Consider the following 18,381-nt stretch of genomic DNA (forward strand, 5'->3'; position numbering starts at 1 on the left):
CTGACCACTTCCTGCGGTCACGAGAAGCCCGGGAGACGCCTCGGTGGGGCGCCCCCAGGCCCGGGCTGTTTCAGTACAGATGAAACACGCAGTGGGGCTGCGGTGCCGAGCACAGGGCGCCCTCTGCTGGCCGAGCCCCAGGTGGCAGGGAGGGACCGCGCCGCAGCCTGAGCCCAGCAGGCCAGCGCTAGGGGCGTGTCCCCGGTGCCGGTCAGCGGCGGTGAGCCTTTAGTGGTTAGTGGGGTCGGGGGGCAGGAGGGCAAATTTAGGGAGGGACCTGGGGGGGGATGACATTTCAGTTGTGACTGAGCCAATGGGAGAGGAGCCTGCCAGGCAGAGCGGGAGGGGGTCTGGTTGCCTGTGGCTGTAGGGGTGGCCCCAGGTCCCGCCAGGCTGTTTGAGGAGCCTGTGGGGTGAGGGAGCAGGCTGCAGGGAGGAGGGGACTAGGCTGTCACAGCCCCAGTGTCTCATGTCCGCAGGAGCTGGGCACAGGGCCCTGGGTGGGGAAACGAGATCAGAGAACAACGGGCCCCAGCACTCCTCATCCCAGAGGGGAGCCCGGAAGAGCGGAGCTCTGGCCTGGCTGAGGCAGTGGGCAGAGCCAGGTGAGACCCACAGTGGGGATGCCACTGCCAGTAGCGGTGCCCCCGGCTGGGCCCACGCTCAGCCCAAACTGTCCCTTTCCAAGGACAGTCCCTCAGTGGTGCTCCTGTGTTTGGCAGAGGTCCAGGAGCAGGTGCCCTCTGTTGACTCAGCTGCAGAGGCTCACCTGGCGCCAGCCAGACTTCTGTGGGTGGGGCATGGCGCCCTCGATGCCCCTGACAGATCAGGGTTCCTGGGCTTGTGGTGGCCGATACCAGCCAGCTGTGCTTAGGGACCTCGGCCAGCAGCTGGCGCTGATCCTGGGTGGCAACTCTTGGCTTTTATCTCTGGGCATGAGCGCCGCTGGATGAATTTGCATGCGCAGTCCAAGAAGTGCACAACTGACCTGGGGTCTCTGGGCCAAACTCACCTAGCCACTGTAGTCTAAGTTATCACGGATGCCCTTCCTGGGGGATGAGTGTAAACGTACCTCTTCCAGTTTGACCTGGTGTTACCATCAGTTCTCATTTACTACCTCACTGCCTCGCAACAACTAAAAGTCAGGACGAGCTACTCAGGAAAACAAGTGGAAGGCTGGCCCAGGGTGCGTGCACAGCATTACCGTGTGCGATGGTCAGCTCTGTGTTATTTACTGGAGCACTAAAGGTGCTGCTGCGAAGGTACTGCGTGGATGTGTCTAACACCTGCAGTCAGTTGCCTTTAAGATTATCCCCAAGGGTGCATTTGGGCCTCATCCAATCAGTTGAAAGACCTTAAGAGCAAAACAGCTTTCCCAGAGAAGAGATCCCGCCTCCAGGCTGCAGCAGCGGCTCCGGCCTGCCGGCTAGCCGCAGACTCCAGACTCGCCAGCCCTGCTTTGTGCGCGCCGTTCTCTTTACGTCCACGTCCATCTCCTGTCGGTGCTGTTTCTCATACACGTGTGGCCTCAGACCCTCCAGGGGAATGTTCTGCCACGCTCCTCCGTGACGGAGCCCTTGTAAGGGCTGACTGAGCGACAGCGGTGGAGTCAGATGGGCCTGGATCCTGACCCTTACTAGCTGGTGGCCTTGGGCATGTTCTGTACCTGTCCCAGCCCCAGTTCCTCACTTCAAGGGGCTGTGGGAGCAAAGGGCATGGCTCCTCTACAGTGCTTAGCACCATGCTCGGCACATAGGAGTTTGGCTGAAAAAGAAAAGAAACAGCAACAAGCTAGCTGGAATTGCCCAATGAGACCAACTGACAAGAGTTCAAGAGAACTTGCTATTCCAGTGGACGGGAGGCTGACGGTGCTGCTTCAGCCTGATGAGAAGGCTCCTCTTGGGGGCTGGCCCCATGGTGCAGCACTTAAGTTCGCACGTTCGCCGGTTCGGATCCCGGGTGCGGACATGGCACTGCTTGTCAAGCCACGCTGTGGCAGGCGTCCCACATATAAAGTAGGGGAAGATGGGCATGGATCTTAGCTCAGGGCCAGTCTTCCTCAGCAAAAAGAGGAGGATTGGCAGTAGTTAGCTCAGGGCTAATCTTCCTCTAAAACAAAAACAACAAGATTCCTCTAAGCCACTGCTGCTCCACGTTGGCTGTTCAGTGGAACCACTGGGGAACTGAGTGTCTGCGGTGCCCGGGCCACCCCAGAGACTCTGGTTGAGTTGGTTTGGGATATGCCCTGGCACTGGGAGTTCTACAAATTCCAGATAATTCCCACACGGAGCCAGGGTTGGAAACCACTGCTCTGTGCTGGATCCAGCATCTGCAATGTCACTTAAGCCTGAGGCAGTGCTGCCCACTAAGGGGGCATCGTGGAAATGTGCTTCTGGTTTTCACAACCACTGGGGGGCCAGGCCTGCTACAGGTGCTGCCGTTCAGGTAGCGGTCCCACACAAGCAGAGTTCGTCAACCGCGCCGCCGCTGCGAAACCCTGTTTCCATCACGATTCCTACGTAGGTTTTTCTTGATCCATCCCAGATGTATGATTCCCACTTCTTGAGACGTCTTCCTATCTCCATGTTCCCGGTTTCCAGTGCCCGTGTGCTCAGCTCCTCAGCATCTCCGAACTCGTCTTTCCTATCTCTAGGATCAGAGCTGGCTGCGACACCTCTCTTCTCTAACAGCCCTTTCTCTGCACGTTGCGCTATCACCCGCTGAGCACCCGCCTTCTCTCTTTGCCGTTGTCCCATGGTGTGGCCAGATCAATCCAAAAAAAAGTGCAGCTCTGAACTGTTTTCAGATGCCAGACAGCGGTGGGTCACAGGACCCCCAGCCTCACTCCAGTGGTGGGAGGCCGACACTCTGCATCTCTACTTGTGCTGTGTTCCCCACCTGTCCCTCACTTTCCCCAGTCTGTCAAAATTCGATCCAGCCTCCAGGCCCAGGGCCAATGCCGCCTCCTCCATGAAGCCTGCTGCATCCTTTGAACATCCGGAGGCCCTGACCTTGTTCTCTCGGGAGCCGGCGCTGCTGCTTTGCTCCCTGCAGGAACTGGACACGGCCGGCGCCAAGTGGACACTCGCTGCAGACTTGGCTCGCAGCGCTGGCGAGAGGCTGCCTCCGGGCTCGGGCTAGTTTAGAGCGTCAGCTGCGTTTGCACTGCTCACTCCCTGAGTTTCGTTCTTCATCTCGTCTTTCATTTCCTTCTCCTGATTATAACCCATTCAGTGCTTTCCTTCCCAACTTTCAGAAGAGGTCACTAAGAGCCAGGAGCTCACCGCCTTGTCCGAGGGGCCAGCTGGGTCCGATCTTCTTGATAAAATGTGGAATTGACTCACAGGAGTGGAGACAGAAAGAGACACTCATTCTGCAAGTCGCCGAGCAAGGGGTCACAGAGGACATGCTGGCTTGTCTTCTAGAGGCTATCTTTAGAATCCTGATGAAAGAGCAGCACTGACGCTGAACTCATTTAACGTCATGGTAAGGGTTCCAGGGGTTGGTTTGAGAAAACAAAGCGAAGCGTTGCGATTTCTCACTGCCTCCTGCAGCACGGCGGCGGGATGCGCTGCGCCCAGCACGGTGAGTTCCGCTGCTCGCACGGAGCGCTCCGTCAGCTAGCTGAGGCTCTCCTACACACACACATGAGCAAAACGTCAGAAACTCAGAGGACCTTCCCTCCTCCCTTCTCTCCAAATATTTCTGCGGCCCAAACTGGCTCACAGGGGAGAGTGATCAGTGGTCCTCGCCAGGACTCCAAGCAGACAGACCCTGGCCAGGTCCCACTGCTGTCCGAGAGAATCCTGGTTCTCCGATGTGGCAGATGCAGGCGGGCGGCTGGTGCTGGAGAGCTCAGAAGCTCCACTGCATCTCTCGATGATCATTGGTAAGATTTCAGTGTTAAGTGTCAAACCACAGAACAAGTGATAAAACTACAAGTCAAACAATCGAAATTCGAAGTTTGTCTGATTATAGACGTAAACTCTAGGATATCATAAAAGAGACAGGGAATTTGTTACACACAGCAGGACAATTCTCTCTCCTAAAACATAAAGTGAACATTCAAGATATCTGTCTTTGGAAAATAAAAACCACATTTATTTGAACAGCCAAGAAAAAAATTGCAATTTATTAAGATTCAACAAAGCGTTGTACTTTTGAAAGCAACTTTCGGTGCATGTTCTTCAACAATCACATTCTATGAGGAAAAACATTAAAAGCCACAAACTTGTTTTTTAATCTCAGAGTTACAGACATCTTTAATTCAAAATAAAAGGTCAAAAAAAACCCTCAACAAAACCCAAAAACAAACAGATTCTTGACTTCCATCCCCAATTTTAAAATATCAGGAGTTTTTCTACAACTCGATGCTAAATGGCAGCACGGGAAGCTGTATGTCTGGACGCACACACACACGCACGCACGCACATATATTTGATATACATATGCAGGTATACATACATCAAATATATAGACTGCATGTAATGGCAATGAGATGCAATTACTCTGAGGAGGGTTTCTTTAGCTAAATACACTACTGAACTTGAGGAGAAAGGTCTTGAACCCAGTTTGTGCATAGTTCATGATCCTCTATAAAACCAGCTTTCGTTGATCTGCAATTTTGCAGGACCTTCTTTTTTTCTGTTTTTTTGTTTTTTGTCGTTTTTTTTTTTGTTTTTTTGTTTTGATAAAACCATTAAAAAGCTAATTAAAAAAAATGTAATGCACAAGTTTCCTGATCAAGCAGGCAGGGAGCACAATGTTCATATATTTTTTAAACATACTTGAGGGTATGTTACTCCATTGTCTTTCTTTCTTGCAAAACAATCAAAACATTGATCATTTTTAAAACATAAAGCAATTTTTAATATATAAAGCACTCTTCAAACATCTATTTCTTTTGAGTCCATTATTTGGTAAATATGTAACTGCTACACATTAGAGATTAGGTATTTTTTCTTCTTTGTGTTTTTTTCCTCTTTTTTCTTTTTTTCTTTATTTTTTGTTTGTTTTTTAATAACATCTTCAGTGCTAGGAGTTGGTTACAAAATACATGAAATGGTGTGGAGCTGCCCCTCGGGAACCCTGCTTCCTGAGAGCGCTTCCGCATGTGCAAGACAGTGACCACGACGCCTGTCACCTTGACGAGGGGGACGATCGACAGAGTCCACGACGATGGCCGGAGGGAACAACAACACTGTCCAATCCCAGAGCTCTGAAGTAGCGGTCTGCATTCTGAAAATAGGTTTCTTCACGACGCAAGTCTTTTTTTTTCTTTTTTTTTTAATTCCTTTTTAAAATTTTTTTACTTTAAAGTCTGAAGGAGAAAAAAAAGTCTGTAAACAGGTGGGAGCCCTAACCCAGGCTCCTCCGAAAGCAGTCACAACCCACGTCCAAGTGCTCGTTTCTGTTCCTCCCGCGGAACCATCCATTCTCTGCAAGTATCTATGGCCACAGTTCGACAACAGTTTTTTTCTCTTTAACTTTATATTCCAAATGGAAAAATGGTGCAATACTCTGGTAATAATTTTCTTGCATTAGTCCACAATAAAAAGCTGCTAAAGGTAGGTATACATATTATTTCTCCAGAGATATACACTGTAATTTTTAAACGCAATAACAGAGTCCTTGAGTAAACATTTACACATGAATTGTCGCCGGCCCTGTCCTGTGAATTCTCTTTAATGGATAGGATTAGCTAAAGGAAGGGCAGGGACACTCAGTGCAAAGTTAGAAGCTAATAACAATAATAACAAACGTTTGACCAATGCGCCAAAAAAAAAGCATATACTGAATAAAAGGGAAAACCCACAGTTAAATCCCTCACACACTTAACACACGAACACAGAAAGTGCACACGCACACGCACACACACACGCTTCTTTCAACACACACACACATAGGCTGTGAACTTAGAAATTTTTCCTAGAGCCTGTTTCTGCGTACTGACGTCAACCTGGAGGTGTAGAATTAGAAAGTGTTCACATTTCACTATTGGCCTGCTGGATTCAAGTATTTGCATGTTTGATATGTCTTTTTTTTTAACTTTTAAAAAATATTTTTTGGGATAAAAAAAATGACATGAAAAAGTAATGAAACAAGGTAATGTGCATAGGCGGCCCCATGGGGACAGAGAGCAGACGGCAGGCCAGTCCTCCCGCTCAGCACGCTGCTCTGGGCCGCCAGGGCCACCGTGCGGAGTCCCAGCGATGAACACGCCAGCCCCCTGATTACGGGTCGCCTCTGGTAATGTGCATAATCGTCACAGGCTCGTTTTCAATAGGCTTTCTCGTCTCCCTCCCTCCCTCCCCCCTTGATAAAATAACCCTTTCCAGCCCACAATCTGAAAAGTGCCCTTCATGATAGAACTATTCTAAGCAGCTTTTATACTTAAAAAATCAAAATGACAACACTCCATACAAACATAAGACAACACAAAATAAAAAGCTATGAGAAACATCCTGTCATTAGCATGTGACACTGACCAAGCGCAGCCCGCACTGTCTTGGGAACAGTTCGCAAGGACTGCGGCGAAGGTTCATCTTCAGTTCTGGACAGAGGTACTCGAAAGGGCTGCCAGGCTGCTTGGGGCAAGTGGGGTCCTCAGCAATGCCCGGACTGGAAAGGGTCAGCTTTTTCTTCCTAGTGCTGATGATTGTGGCGCCTACCGTCCTCTCGGTCCTAGATGGACTCGCCACTGAGAAGGTCGCCGGGAAGCAGAGTGTTCAGCGGGGTGGGGCTTCCTATCACCCTGCCGTCGTCGCTGCTGGGTGGGCCCCACAGGCTGCTTGAGTACTGTGGAACCCCACCCCACAGCAGGTCACTGCTCCCTTTGCCTGCCAGGCACGGGGCGTTCCAGTGGCCAGCGTCGCTCCGCACCAGGCCATGGGAGCTGCCCGAGGCGCCCAGCCGTGTCTGGCTGGTGCCAGTGCTGGACTGCCAGCTGGAGGTGGGCGGCAGCGCTTGGCCTTGGGCTAAGAAACGATTCACTTCTTCTTCGCCAGCGAACTCGGCCAAGATGGTAGTGTTTCCCAGAACACACCTAAAAGAGGAGCACAGCAACAAAACTAAGAGCTGGTTTTTTAAAAAGATAAATAGGGGGTACTGACTATGGCCGAGTGGTTAAGTTTGCGTGCTCCACTACGGCAGCCCAGGGTTTTGCTGGTTCGGATCCTGGGCGCAGACATGGCACCTCTCATCAAGCCATGCTGAGGCCGTGTCCCACATGCCACGACTAGAAGGACGTACAACTAAAAATATGCAACTATGTACCAGGGGACATTGGGGAGAAAAAGGAAAAATAAAAATAAAATGTTAAAATAAAAAAGATAAACAAAATTGACAAACCTTTACCTAGATTAGCTAAGAAAAAAGAGAGAAGACTCAAATAAATAAAATCATAAATGAAAGAGGAGACATCACAACTGACACCACAGAAGTACACAGGATCGTAAGAGCCTGCTACAAACAGCTATATGCCAGGATACTGGATAACCTAGAAGAAACGGACAAATTCCTAGAAAAATGACTTACCAAGACTGAATCAGAAGAAAGAGAAAACCTGCACAGAGCAATAATGAGTCAGGAGGCTGAATCAGTAATCAAAACCTCCCAACACAGAAAAGCCCAGGATCAGATGGCATCCCTGGTGAGTTCCACCAAACGTTTAAAGAAGAACTAACACCAGCCCTTCTCACACTCTTCCCAAAAAAACTGAAGAGGAGGGAACACTCCCAAACTCATTTTCTGAGGCCAGTATTATCCTGATACCAAAGCCAGATAAGGACATACAGGAAAACCACACAACAATATCCCTGATGAATACAGATGCAAAAATCCTCAACAAAATATTAGCAAACTGAATCAAGAGCACATTAAAATGACCACACACCATGATTACGTGGGACTCATCCCGGGACGCAGGGATGGTTCCACAGACGGAAATCAATCAATGTGATGCACCACATTGAGAGAGTGACAGATCGAAATCAAAGAGCACCTCAATAGATGCAGGAATAGCATCTGACCAAACACAACAACCTTTCATGATAAAGACCCTCAATGAATAGTGTACAGAAGGAACAGGTCTCAACATAATAAAGGCCATATTTGACAAACACAGCTAACATGATCACCAATGGTGAGAGGTTGAAAGCTTTTCCTCTGAGATCAGGAATAAGACAAGGGTGCCCACTCTTGTCATTTCTATTCAACATATGACTGGAAGTCTTAGCCAGAATGATCAGGCAAGATAAAGAAACAAAAGGCATCCAAATCAGAACGGAAGAAGTAAAACTGTCATTATCTATAGATGACATGATCTTATACAGAGAAAATCCTAAAGGCTCCACCAAAAACTGGTGGAACTAATCAATAACTTCAGTAAAGTTGCACGATCGAAAATCAACATGCAGAAAACAGGTGTGTTTCTATACAATGATAATGAAATATCTAAAAAGAAATAAATAAAAAATCCCATTCACAGTGGCATAAAAAACAATAAAATACTCAGAAACAAATTTAACCAAGGAAATGAAAGATCTGTATGATGAAAACCATAAAACTTTGATGAAAGAAATTGAAAATACAAATGGAAAGATACCTGTGTTCATGGATTGGAAGAATTAATATTGTTAAAATGTCCATAAAACCCAAAGCTATCTATAGATTCAATGTAATCCCTATCAACATTCCAATGGCATTCTTCACAGAAATAGTAAAAACAATCCTAAAATTTGTATGGCACCAGAAGACTCTGAATAGCCAATGCAATCCTGAGGAAGAAGAACAAAGCTGGAGGCATCACACTTCCTGATTTCAAACTACATTACAAAGCTACAGTAATTAAAGCAGTATGGTGCTGGCATAAAGACAGACACATAGACCAGTGGAACAGAATAGAGAGCCCAGAAACAGATCCCCCCACATACAAAGGCCACTATTTCACAAGGGGCCAAGAACACTCAGTGAGGAAAGGATAGCTTCTTCAATAAGTGGTACTGGGAAAACTGGATATTCACAGGCAGAAAAATGAAAGTGGACCCCTATTTCATACCACTCACAAAAAATAACTTAAAATGGATTAAAGACAAACACAAGACCTGAAACTGTAAAACTTCTACAAGAAAACACAGGGAAAAAGCTCCTTGACCTTGGCTTTTGCAATGAACTTTTGGATACAACACCACAAGCAACAAGAGCAAAAATCAATAAGTGGGACTACATCAAACTAGAAAGCTTCTGCACAGCAAAGGAAACCATCAACAAAATGAAAACGCAACCTATGGAATATGAAAAACATTTGTAAATCAGCTATCCGATAAGGGGTTAGTATCCAAAATATAGAGAGAACTCATATAAACTCAATAATGAAAAACCAAACAATCTGATTACAAAATGGGCAGAAGAGCTGAATAGACATTCTTCCAAAGAAGACATACAGATGGCCAACAGGTCCATGAAAATGCTCAGTGTCACTAATTATCAGGGAAATGCAAATCAAAACCACAATGTGGTATCACCTCACACCTGTTAGAATGGCTGTCACCGAGAAGACAAGAGATGGCCAGCGGTGGTGATGATGTGGAGAAAGGGAACCCTCGTGCACTGTGGGTGGGCCTGTAAATTAGTTCAGCCACTATGGAAAACAGTGTGGAGGTTCCTCAAAAAGTTAAAAATAGAACTACCATATGGTCCAGCAAGCCTACTTCTGGGTATTTATTCAAAGGAAATGAAAATAGGATCTCAAAAAGATGGCTGCACTCCCGTGTGTACTGCAGCATTATTCACGATAGCCAAGAGACAGAAACAACCCAAGGGTCTGTTAACAGCTGACTGTAAATAAAGAAAACGTGATGTATATATATGGAGAGAGAGGAGGGGGGATGGGGACACACACACACAGAGGAATACTTTCAGCCATGAGAGAGAAGGATCTCCTGCCATTTGTGGCGAGATGGATAAATCTTGAGGGCCTCCGGCTAAGTGAGATAAGTCAAACCGAGCAAGATAAACACTGTGTGACCTCACTTATATGTGGAACCTAAAAGCCAAGCTTGTAGAGACAGAGTAGAATGGTGGTTTCCAGGGACTTGGGGGGGAGATGGGGAGATGGCTGGCAAAGGGCACACAAACTTCTGGTGCTAAGACGAGTAAGTTGTGGGGAGCTAACGTGCACCGTGGTGACTAGAGTTAACAACACTGCATTAAATATTTCAAAGTTGCTAAGGGGAGACCTTAAATGTTTTCAACACAAAAAAGAAATGATAATTCCGTGCCCTGATGGAGGAGTTAGCTAATGCTGTGGTGGTAATCACGCCGCAATATATAAATGTATTAAATCAACATGTACACATTAAACTGACCCAATGTTGTATGTCAATTACATCTCCAAAAAAAACCCCCTCAAAACAAACAAGAGAGCAGGACAGGGGTCATGTGAGTGGAGCAGACTGGCGTTTTCCTGTGTTGGCCTCACTAGCTCTCTGTTTTAATGAGCAAAGCGCAGCCGAAGGTTCATGCCCGGGCCACCTGGGAATAACCCTGTGGTTCTGGTTTTGCCACTGCCACATCTGAGTCTAGATGACGAACTTTTTTCTCATTTTAGATTCTAGCAGCCACACTGTGTAGGTGGAGACAGGACATTCTTAAGGAAGCATGTGAATGCACCATTTAACTTGGGTATCATTTAGGATCACTGTAATTTACATCCTGGACTAAAACCAGGAATGACTAATTTCTAGGTCCCACATCCCAAGTGATGTCGCTGAGTAGGTCTACTCACACATCTTATCAAAAGCGTCCTTTAATCAGGGGAGAAGAGCGCCTAGAAGGACCCCTGCTAGGCCCAGCAGTGGGCATGAACAGGTCACATGCCCGGTGTTACCTCGTGGAGGGTCTTCTTCCATCCCTGGGCTCTACGTGTACTCTCTTGGGGGGCCTCTCCCTGCTGGAGGGCATGGCCATGGCAACTCAGCAGCAGAAGAAACCAATGTGTCACAAGACACTTGCTATGGGGTGAACTGTGTCCCCCCCAAATCCCTATGTTGAAGCCCTAGCCCCCAATAGCTCACTTGTGCCCATGTTTGGAGAGGGACTTTAAAGACGTAACTGAGTTAAAAGGAGGTCATACGGGTGGCCCTAAGCCACTGTGGCTGGTGTCCTTATGAGAAGAGGACATTAGGACACACACACACTTAGACTGAGAGATGACCATGTGAGGACACAGGGAGAGGGCAGCTGTCTGCAAGCCAAGGAGAGAAGCCTCGGAAGGCACCAACCCTGCTGACACCTTGGTCTCAGACTTGCAGCCTCCAGAATTGTGAGACAGTCAACGTCTGTGCCTGCAGTGCTTTGTCGCAGTAGCCCCAGGACACTCCTACAACACCCAAACCCAGCGCCGCCACGGCGCAGCCACAGGCAGCCCAGCGGCAGAGAGGAGACGTACATGTGCAGGGACTTCTGGGCCTTGGCGGCTTCCTCCTTGGAGCTGTACCGGACCACAGCGTTGCCTTGAGTCAGGTTCAGGTGGAACGTGATGAGAGGGCCGTGCTGCAAACACAGCGTCCGCAGCGTCGAACCATCGATCTGATTGAGGAAGCAGAGGGGGCGGTAACGCGCTTCCTGGGACTTCTTCCACTACATTCTTCAAAGAAAACATCTATGAAATCCAGGCGCACCAAACACTGGGAAAACGCCCTCGAGAGGGCTTAACGCATACGACTTCATGATAGAAACTGTTCATAGCTCGTAATTTACCATGTACGTTTTAATCTTGGACACCTCTATTGTATCTCATGAATTAAGCTCATCAGAAGGAGAACACCCCTTTTCTCTGACCCCCTCTCACCACGGCATGTCACGCAGAGCCTGTGGGTCCCGCAGCCTCGCGGCCCCTGAGCCTGGGAAAGGCAAGCACAGGCCAGACCACTCACGAGTGGCAACAGTTACAGATGAGCAGTTCTGTTTACAAAGGTCTACTTTTAAGCCTCAAAAGAGGGAAAAGTAAACAATTCACCAGGAACACAGTTAAAGGAGCCCTGGCGCTGGCTCGAGGCTGCCTGCCTTTCCTTTGGGCCCTGACTGAGGGCACCCGGCAGGGAGACCAGCGTGCACCGCGCGCGGGTGGCTGGCCCTCTGGGTCGCTGACGAGGCCCTCGAGCTCAGGGACTCTCGGGCTGTGCTGCTGCCTGTACCTGGGGCGTGAGGTTGCGGAGAACGAGCCAGCTGCTTGTTCTTCCTGAGGTGTCAGTGCTCCAAGCAGAACCTGCACGGGCCCGGGAAGAACTCAGTCAGCAAGGCCGCGCACAGCAGACAGCTAGCTCTCTTCCCACAGCTTCGCATCCGGCAGCGCAGCCGGCGGTGTGCACCGTCACCGTGCGCTCCGAGCCTTTCTCCACCTCTGAAAACCCATTTGCTCTTTTTGGTTGGATAACCCAAAACCTCACAATCCCCGCAGAGCCGCTGCCAGAAGTTCTGGTCTCCTCCTCTGCCATCCCCCGACCCTGCCCCATTTAGAATCAACGCTCTAAAATTCTACTTGTTAATAAAACAAAGCAGACCCAGAGGGCTGCTATTAAAAGGCTGAAACAGCTATTTTCAAGCCACCTGCAGCTGGTTTCAGTGGCACTTTCTTAAATTCCTGGTGTGCTTCTTTCCTCCCTACAGTTCAGGACAGGGCAGTGACAGAAGCCCATGCGCTGCAGCATCACGGCGGCAGTGCTCTCACGCGTGTGGGTTTGTTTTCTTTGGGCCTGGAAAGCCCTATGCTCCAGCAAAATGTTGTGGAGAAGCAAACAGCAAAGTAGAAATGGAGACTCTCGTGCTGACTGAATGGGCCTTCTCCAAGGACCCAGCATGGCCCCTCAATGCGGGCTGGGAGCATCGGGGACCTCCTGGCCCAAGCAAAACTGCTGTGTGCCTCATCACCTGGGGCTGATGCTGAGAACACTGGCAGCTGGAGTGCTGGGCAGCCAACGCCCTGAGACGCTAGGGCTCCTTGGCCCCCTTCTAAGCTCTCCTAGGGTCCAGGAGTCCTTACAAAGGAGCTGCAGGACAAAACGATAGGCATATTCCCTACAGGTAAGCAGAGCTGGCAGGAAGCCCCACCCCCGCCAACCCACCCCATCTGAACACGAGAACTGGTGCATACCCGAGGAGTAAGAGCTGGTCCAGCCAAGGGGACTGGCTCCCCAGGTGGAGGAAGGCTTGGGGGTGGTTAACCCTGGAGGTGGCCTTGTGGGTGCAGCAGTGTTTCTGGGCACCTTCCACAGTTCATGAGACAGAGAGGCTTGCGTGTGGGAGGCGGGGCCAGAGGACCACGTTGATTTAATGTCCGAAAGTTTACCTGGGAAGGAAGAGAAATGGAGCACAGGCGTTCTTGAGACAAAGAAGAAAAGTCAGTGCAGTGTGGGGAACCATGCAAAGTGCTCTCCGGCTCCAGGAGACTGCATGATGAAAAGAAACACCAGGCAAAGCGCCCCCTACTGGAACCACGGGCAAGCGCCCTCTTGAATTTCTGCCCAGAGACAGTCTGACTGGGGCCAGTATACACCTTGCCAGTATTTCTGATACTTAATCAATTTGCTAAATGTGCCACACACAAGTTTGCCACCAAGAAAACAGCATTTCTATAGTTCAACGTTAAGCTAACTTATGAACATATTCTACTGGGACACATCTTACAACAAATTAATCAAGGTCAAAAGCCTAATGTGTATACGTCTTTGATGCTATTTCTTTAGGTATCGGTCCCTTTTCAAAGCAATGCCCCTTCAGACACAGCCCACCCAGACCCATGGCTACCACCGTTCTCCTGCGCAGCTCTGAGGCCCGCCCTCCGAGCACACTCTAGACGCTGTGTGGCCCTGCCGCCCTGAGGGCTGAGCGGCTTGGCACCTGGGCACCTTGGCGCAGTGGTTGAGGGGAGCTTGTTTTAAGGCTCTTTGAGAGAAAAAACAAAACTGGTAATGACCAGCAGCCCCACGCCATCCTGTGCCCAGGGCTCGGCTTGGATGTGCAGACACCTGGAGCCAGCCATGCCCCCTCCTTGGACAGCACCACAGTGACCAGGCCAACCCAAACCCCGCCACCAAGTCCCCCTCCAGCCCTGGCCACCAGAGCCCACTATGCCTTCACAACAAACAAACGCTCGTCTGAGCCAAGGTGTCACTGATCAGAAAAACAAAAATGCCCTGAAAACTGCCTTCGATGCAGGAAAGACAATGGTGTTTTGCCCCTTCTCTTTAGCTCAATGAGTATGGAAGCATTAAAGGTCTAATTATCCCCTCTGTAAACATCAGAAAGAATAAAAATACTGCAGACGCACTCTCTCTTTTTAATAAGATGCTAAACTACATCAAAACTACTTTCTTCCCTATGTACTGGTATTCAAAGAATTCCTATAGCATTCTTACACTGGTTTAAAAAAGTCTGGATGAGAAGGTTTGATGGAATACAGGAATACATTTGAAGAAATTTGTAAACAATAAACTCTCCTTATTTAAGTTCTCTATTTACAAACCTGCTACCCATTTTGTTTGCGTTGTGTCCACATCTCTTTATATCCTTGTCTTAAAATTTTTAGATTCAAATTCCTCCGAAGTTTTTACGACAAAGAATTCTCAATTCTCCTCTAAGCCTAAAGGAAATTTCTTTTTTTTTTTTTTGGAGGAAGTTTAGCCCTGAGCTAACATCTTCTGTCACTCCTCCTCTTTTTGCTGAGGAAGACTGGCCCTGAGCTAACATCCGTGCCCATCTTCCTCTACTTTATATGTGGGACGCCTGCCACAGCATGGCGTGCCAAGCAGTGCCATGTCCGTGCCCTTGATCTAAACTGGTGAACCCCAGGCTGCCAAAGCAGAATGTGTGCACTTAACTGCTGTGCCACTGGGCGGGCCCCTAAAAGAAATTTCTTACTCAAGAGAGTCACAATGTCTACGGCAATAGAGAAATAATCCAGGCACGGCATTTATCTGCGTAATGGAACGCAGTCACACGCTGGGTGCTGGGAGTTAGTTACGGGGCCTGCTGTGGTCCCCTTCATCCCTGATGGTGAACTCAAGTAGCAGCAAACTCCAAGCAGCTGCCACCTCCAGGGTTTAAGCCCTTGTACACCCTTGTCTTGTAGCCACGGCGGGAAGGGAGGAGAGAGGAAAGCAGATCCATTTAGGCAGAGCTACGTCATGTCCTGCGCCGGGCAGTTACATAATCACGTGATCTTCAGGACAACCCCACGGAAGGACAGCATTCCCACTTCACACGGGAGGAGGCAGCTGTGCCTTACGTCCTGAAGCGGTTCCGGCAGAGCTCAGGCCCACTCTCCATCAAACCCCATGGCCTCCCGATTCAGGGAGAAAACAGAGAGACCATCAAGAAAAGCCGGGCCTGTCAGTTTTGTTCGGGGAAAGAAAGAAAAGGCTACCTGCACGTCGAGAAGCCAGTTGCATACCTGCAACACTAGGAGCGGGCGCAATGCTGCTGAAAGAGCGACTGAAGCCAGAGGCACTGAGCGGCCAGGCACTCGAGGAAGGCAGTGTGGCATTCTGAGATGATGGTGGGGAGGACCCTGCAGAACCAAACAGGCACTAAGAAGGTGGGCGCGGGCGCACTGGGGCAGCCATCTAACTAGGGTGGGAGGCTTCTAACAACCAAAGACAAATCTCCTCCCACACTGCCGTGTCTGGAGCTGGCTGAAAAGGAAGGTGTGACATGATCAAGAGCACAGCGAAGGAGGGAAGAGACACGCAGCCCTCCTCCCCTGGGGAGCCACGCCACCTGGAGAGGCCTGAGGCCGAGAAGCAGAGATGAGGACATGGCATCAACTTCTCTGGGACAGGGGCTCAAGGCACGAGAGAAGAGAATCACCACCAGGATGTTCAAAACGCCACGCCAGAGTTTGAAAAGATCACAGTGAATTCCCCTTCCAAATGAGATGAAAATAAAAATACAGGGCAATCTCCATCTTTTCACACTTCAAATAATACCCACAAAATTGAAAATACAAAACAAAACGCTAAGCTTTTTGTTATAAATTTTCCCATAAAAATATCCGCACTTTTTTCTGACTCACGATGTCTCAGGCATCCCATTGCCTCCCGCACGCATTTCTCCCCTGCAGTGCAGGAGGGATGACAGGATCTGCCTAACGACTGTGTGAACGCGACTTCCTCCATCTCCAGAACTGCAGCTTCTGACTTTGAAAATGCCTCGGTTCCTGCACCCAGGAGGGAGGCGGAGGGTGTGTGGCCGTCCTTAAGGCTCCCCCGCTCCTCCAGAAAGCTCAGCTCCTGCTAACTGGTGTGTTTTCGCGTCTCTCTCCCTCACAACTCTCTGAGGAAAGCAAGAGCCCACAGAAGGAGATGATGAAGCAGTGGCGACAGTTCGGGTGAAAGCAGGATGGAATCAGAGCTCTGTGACTTGGAAAATGACTCTGCCAGGGTGTAGAAGCCGGCTGGGGGAGAGGACACAACACCTAACACTGGCTGTCAAGTTTACCACCATAAACAGAATCTCCAAAGACATGGGACCCAGCCCACATAAGGCCCCACCTGGTGAGGTGCACTGAACAACCTCAGGGGCATCCTTCACCGGGACTACCAGGTGTGTGCACCTCCCAGACTTGCGCAGTATACAACCTGCACAGCTGTTTGCAGTGCCCTGAGGACACCAGAGTTGATGAACATGAAAATTTATTTGTAATCTGGTCTTCAATTTTAAAAGCTACGAACACCTTAAGCTTTCTTCCTAAACCCTCTTCTTTCATTTACCAACAAAATGCAATCAACCTAGGATCCCAAGGCTACAGACTATTTAACTCTATGTGGATTTCTTTCATAATTAACAATAGGGTACTTAGATTTTAACAGTGTTCTAGTTTTGGAAGTTTCAGTTTTAATACTGGAATTTATCCCCTAAAATCACGGTTGGCTTTCCTTTCCAGAGGAAGTGTTAGCATCACTAGGGATGAAAGGGCATGACTGCACTCCCCATTCTGGTTAATACTCACTTAACAAGGGTTAAAGCTATAAATAACATCAAACAAACACTGGGCTAAGGCAAATCTTTAATATCAATCAGAACTGAATACCAAAGGCAATAAATAAAAAACAAAAATGTAAATTAAAAAAACAACACCTAGTATACTCAACAAAAGAGAAAATTCCATCATGAAAATCTATAAAATATATAAGCCCAGAGGGCTACTTCTGTTTTCCTTCCAGGACACATTTTCGTAATTTTTCTCTCTCTGTATTTTAGATCAGCCTGGTCACTCAAAACGTTGAGGGCAAGCCCGGTAATGTACTGGTTATGATCGCACGCTCTGCTTTGGCGGCCCGGGGTTCATGGGTTCAGATCCCGGGTACAGGACCACACACTGCTCTTCAAGCCATGCTATGGCAGCATCTCACAGACAAAAAACAGAGAAAGACTGGCAGAGATGTTAGCTCAGGGCCAATCTCCCTCACCAAAAAAACAAAACCCAAATCCAAACAAAACAAACAAAAAACTATGACAGCCTTTTGTGGCTTGGTCCCTGAGGCAGGTTGACCTCCTGGGCAGGGAACAGCACAGCTCACTCTGGAGAGAGGCTCTGGCCTCTGAGGTTTACTTCTACTGCAATGTTGTAGGGTGTTTCTTTGTAAACACTTTTTACGTAAAGCCATGCTTATTATGCTCCCCCTTCTCTCAAATAACAAGCCACACACGAGGGGCGCCAGAGTGGAGGAGCGAGGGTTTTCCCGGGCATGGGATGGAGGAGGAGCCTGGTGTGAGCAGCCTGACCTGCCCAAGACTCTCAGCGTCTACATACCCCTCAACGCCAAGTCCCTAGATGGTACATGACGCCACGTAAAGCTTCGAGTTGCCCAGGATGGATGGCTGTTTGATTCCTTCATCCTAGAGCTGGAGCGCCCGTCTGTTTTGTCTCGTCTCAACGGCCTCCCGCGCTCAGATTCTCTTGTGCCTCTAAGTCTGTCTCCTCTGCCGAGCACTCTGGCACTGGAGGACAGCCGCTTAGCTCTGCCCTGAGGACTCACCTCCTCCCCCAGCCCGCCTTTGTCACACTGGCACACTCGTGCAAGTGCAGAGGCTGCCCACAATGCCCCAGGTGCCACCCGGAGGCCAAGGGATCACTGGATAAGTCCTTGGGCACCATCAGGAAGCTCAGCTCTACAAGCAACCTGGGTTCTTCCCAATGACTTTAATACCTGGATGAGCACAGCTTATTCACACTTCTCCACAATCCTCAAAATTCACTGACTAAAGTTCCCTGCTCTGGTACAACCCTGCTGCCACACTCAAGGTGACGAGCAGCGAGCGCGGAGTCCTTCTTCTTGCTTGTGCCTCCCTGTCCCCTTGCCATCTCATAGGGGCTCCATT

At 49.1% G+C, this 18,381-nt stretch overlaps 1 protein-coding gene across 1 annotated transcript in view; it reads right to left on the bottom strand.

Moving 5' to 3' along the window:
• Positions 1-4,895: 4,895 nt before the first annotated feature.
• TNRC6C (trinucleotide repeat containing adaptor 6C) overlaps positions 4,896-18,381 on the bottom strand; it is a 141,419-nt gene continuing 127,933 nt past the window's right edge. The window contains 4 exon segments of the mRNA XM_070559819.1: positions 4,896-7,045; positions 11,450-11,589; positions 12,198-12,268; positions 13,154-13,348. Of these exon segments, the coding sequence (XP_070415920.1) occupies positions 6,685-7,045; positions 11,450-11,589; positions 12,198-12,268; positions 13,154-13,348 (767 nt within the window). The 3' untranslated portion in view covers positions 4,896-6,684.

The sequence above is a fragment of the Equus przewalskii genome, chromosome 10, assembly GCF_037783145.1.
Source record: "Equus przewalskii isolate Varuska chromosome 10, EquPr2, whole genome shotgun sequence".
Lineage (NCBI taxonomy): Eukaryota > Metazoa > Chordata > Mammalia > Perissodactyla > Equidae > Equus > Equus przewalskii.